Below are 4,191 nucleotides of genomic sequence, written 5' to 3' on the forward strand. Positions count from 1 at the left end.
ATATATATATATCATTATTTATATCTTTATTTATTTATTTGTATATATAAGTTTGAGTGTAAGTAGACGCTGAAGAGCGAGTAGCACGGCACAAGTATTCGGTCAAAAAAAAAAAGGGGGGGGGGAAAAGAAAAGAAAGAAAAGAAAAAAAAGAAAGAGAAGAAAAAAGAAAGAAAGAAACAAGGAAGGGAAATTAGACACTCTCTTCCCCCCAAGGGGTACCCGCTTCATAGATATTATAAAGGAGCGAGAAACCAAAGGTTGGAAGTGAAAGAAAGAGGAGGAGGAGTAAAAGGGGAGGGGAAAAAAAAAGAAAGAAAGCGAAGAATACAATCAAACAAACAAAACAAGGCTGGGAGAAAGTGAAAAATAGCCCGTAATCGTACGACTTACAATATTTGTTCCAGAGGCTCGCACATCTCCACTCCTCGTCCGCTTTGTTGAGTGACAAGGGAAGGTTAACAAAAACATACCGCTTCAAAAGGAGGGGAGGGAAGGGAAAAGAAAAGGCGACAATATTTAATTTTCCTTCAGAAGGGAGGACACCGTGTCCGGTAGCGCAGGCCTCTTTTTTTTTTTTTCTCCAAATTTTGTTTGTACGAAGTGACGATGCCTACGGCCGATTCAACCTCTTCTGTTTTCCTGAAGACCCCAGCGGGAAGGAAATACATTCTTGAGCCGCCCATTACTATTGGACAGTTGCTTGACGTAGCGGCAAACCAGCTTCTTCTTGAAGTCAGCAATGCAAAATTCTTTTTAAATGGCTCTCTACTGTACGCTGCAGGAAAAGATGATACGGGCGCAAATGCAAATGTACTTCAAGAGGAGATCATCATTCCTGGTGGGAGATCCATTATTGTTGTGGCAAAACCACTCCAATGTGTGGCAAAGTGGGCCGCTGCAGAGGCAATGCGTAAAAAGGTTGACATAAAAGGTAGCAGAGAACCACCTGACCAATCATCCCCGAAACGGTCGTGTGCTTCGCCCCTTTCACCTTCTGAAAATGCTTCCCCACCAAGTGGCGGTGCAGACGAGCTCGCCAACGGTCCAAGTTTATATGAATTTATGAAGCAGTTTATATTTCTTCAGGGACGCCGCGGGCTCCGACAAATGCTTTACATTGCCAGAAATCAGTACGGTGACTTCCCACGAAGCCTCCAAGATCACCAAACTATGGTGTCGATTGTAGAATATGTAGATCGAGATCCAACGCGACTGAGGGATGTTCTTCATACCATCCTTGAGGAGGAGCCGGATCTTTTTAGGTGGATTGAGGCAAATTCTGAGGTGTTTCTCGCGATAATTAACGGCCCTGTGCACCGACAGGAAGCGGCTTCTCCCGTATGGCTCATACGCAACATGACGGAGGCGTACCACAGACAAAATTCGAAGTGTGGTTTACCCCGTCGATTTGGCCAGCCAGAGAACCCCCAGCCGTTTCATGGCAGTGAGAGTCCTCAACAGAATGGTGAGGTCCCTGCATTGCGTTTGGTTGCTGCAACGCGGCCCCGCAACTTAGAGACGACCCACAACGCGGCGGCAAAATCGTCTTGCCAATCAGATATCCTCGTGGACGCTAAATATCGGAACGCTGCGGCGGAAAACACACTTGGTGCAGATGAGGAGGGTCGGCAACTCGTTGACGAAAGCATTGAGGCGGTTCAAACAACTTGCAATGCCTGGGAAGTTGCAAAGGATCGCTGGATGGTACCCGCTGAAGGTAACACAAATGTACAAGTAGTAAACCACCTGATGTGCTCTCGTCTTCGAGAGGCACAGGAGTCTCTACTGCAGAGCATGGAAGGTTACATGGTGTCACAACCGCCGTTATCTATGCTACAGAAAGTCTGTGAGCTTGGACAACAGTTGTGGCAGGACGGTGAACAATGGCTCATCAAACAAAACGATGTATTGGGTGCCTTTCAACACGCGTTGGCCTGTTTACTGTTTGAAACAGGGAGGGATTTGCTTACAGACTTTATTGACGCGAATAGCAAAAGTCCCCGTGGTTCACTGCGAAAGAAGATTCCAGCACGGGAAGGTGTTGAATACCACCCCTTGCTGGATCCGTCTGTTAGCTGGATCACACCCAGTGGACCGGAGTCTCTTGCCAACATGTTACGGGACTATACTGTGCGTGAGGAGGTAACCGTCGTGGTTTACACTAAGCTGTCGCCGAACCATGCCAACGCCTACGTTATCCACACGGGGCGGGTTTATGTTGAACCGCTGATAGTCGACGATACGGCAAGGTACGAGCTGGAGGATTTGGAAGTGTTATATTCTCTCATCTCATCAAGGGAATTTTTATTGCAGGACCCAGGAATGCGGAAGGTAACAGAAAGCAACTGGAACGACCTTATGGTCAAGTTGTACAAAAGATTCATAAGCCCTATTGGGATGCTTCTTCCGCAACCTGCCCATGATGTTAGTTCTCCCTTATGTGAGGTGAAGCAGGTTTGCTTTATTCACACGTGGTCCTCCAGGCACATTCCGATCCCATTTCACGCGTTACTCAACCCAGTGGACTCAAAACCATGTGTCTTACGGTGGGCACCATTCGTTGCAGAGCGGCCTTGGCACCTTTTGGTAAGCGAGGGGATACCATGGTCCACTCCAGTTCCGCAGTCTCCCGTGATAACACGGCTTACCGCCCCTATTGCCTTTAGGCGGGAACCTCGGGAACCGGACAGTTGCTTAGGTTCGAAGACAAATATGGTAACGTACGTGAATGTTAACGGTACGCATTGCTCATCATTTGGGGAAAAGGAGTTGAATCAACCCTTGGGGGTGCTAAACAATGGACCAGTAGCGGATGAAGGGGGCATGTGGCAGGATGTACCATGGAAAACGTGGCTGACTGACGCGTTAGGGGACGTTCGCGCCGGTATTCCGACTCATGCTTCTATGTTTGGCCGTGATGAGCGTCACTTTAAAAATACCGCACTTCTCATTCATGAGGTGACGCGCGGCTCCGGAGATGACGCCAATTGTGAAGCCAACGGAGCGGATGGATCGGCGGAGGTAATCCGCGCAAAAACTCACTCAGTGATGATGGACAGACGAGTGCCGTATAACCAGGGTTCTGATCTGTTTGTTTCTCACGTCTGTGGTCGTGAGAGTGGTGTGGGTATTCACCGCTGTGCACTTTTGCCCGCCTTTAAAGTAAGTGAATATGAGCCGATAGAGGTGTACAATGCATTCTTCAGGCTTCTTGTTGAGACTGAAAACGCAACCACTGCACAGGCGTATCGCATGGCGTTGTTAGAATCATGGAGCTCTAATTTCAAGGAGGAGCCCTGGCGCTACACATCAGTAATGCTTTTTAACTACGGAGGTCCCATGAAAACGCTCGAGCACCTCTGTGGGGAGGGATCCGAGCCGCTCTCTGTAGTCAGTGAGGAGACAATAATAAATAATGTATCGGAACAAGCTGAGGTGCCAAGAACTCATACAGTTGGGAAGAGAACGAAGCGACTTTCTGCTCACCGTGACACAACGAATGGACGCTATGTGGAGGGCCGCGCCATCGACGTTATTTACGATGTCGTATTGCATGGCCTTTCCACCAGTCGTCCGGAGGGAATGGTTGCTATCCTAGATTGTATGATTGGTTGCATTGAGAAAAACCGTATAAGCCTCGAAAAATCTATAAAGAGACGACAGAAAAAACAGGACAAGGCATCGAAACAACTCAGTCTCTATTTGTGCTCCCGTTCATCACCAACTGGGGGCCACTCCGCCCGTGGCTCGCCTGGAACTGCGTCCGCCAGAGGAAAGGCTCATGCATCAAGAGGGAATTGCAACAAAGCTAATGATGAGGTCCAAGAGGGAGTTATCTCACCACCTTCGGGACGAGGAGGGAAACGATCTCCATTCAAGCGGCGCTGAAAACAACAACAACAACTGCAACAGCAACAAATTTTCAACCGGTTTCTCTGTACGACGCAAAAGAAAACAAAAAAATATTCCAACGGATATACCGCGCACCCGCGCTTGAATGGGGAATATATTATTCGCCTCTTCCGCCAAATTCACCCCCGTTTTGTATATGGTTGTGTTGTAACATCGTTGCTTTGTTTTTTTCCTTTGTAGATCCACTTAGCGGGTCTATCCGATACGCAGCACGTTTTTCGTTTTCCCTTCTTTTACTATTATATCACCGAGTTCATATATATATATATATATATA

General features: G+C 47.7%; 1 protein-coding gene across 1 annotated transcript; it reads left to right on the forward strand.

The window, feature by feature from the left end:
* Positions 1-609: 609 nt before the first annotated feature.
* TEOVI_000776800 (XPC-binding domain containing protein, putative) lies at positions 610-3,891 on the forward strand (the record flags this gene model as incomplete). The annotated part of the gene is made up of 1 exon (XM_067223424.1): positions 610-3,891. One exon carries the CDS (start codon positions 610-612, stop codon positions 3,889-3,891), a length of 3,282 nt encoding a protein of 1,093 aa, XP_067079525.1.
* Positions 3,892-4,191: the final 300 nt, after the last annotated feature.

Source organism: Trypanosoma equiperdum, assembly GCF_001457755.1.
Source record: "Trypanosoma equiperdum strain OVI genome assembly, contig: ctg_1872, whole genome shotgun sequence".
Classification (NCBI taxonomy): Eukaryota; Euglenozoa; class Kinetoplastea; order Trypanosomatida; family Trypanosomatidae; genus Trypanosoma; species Trypanosoma equiperdum.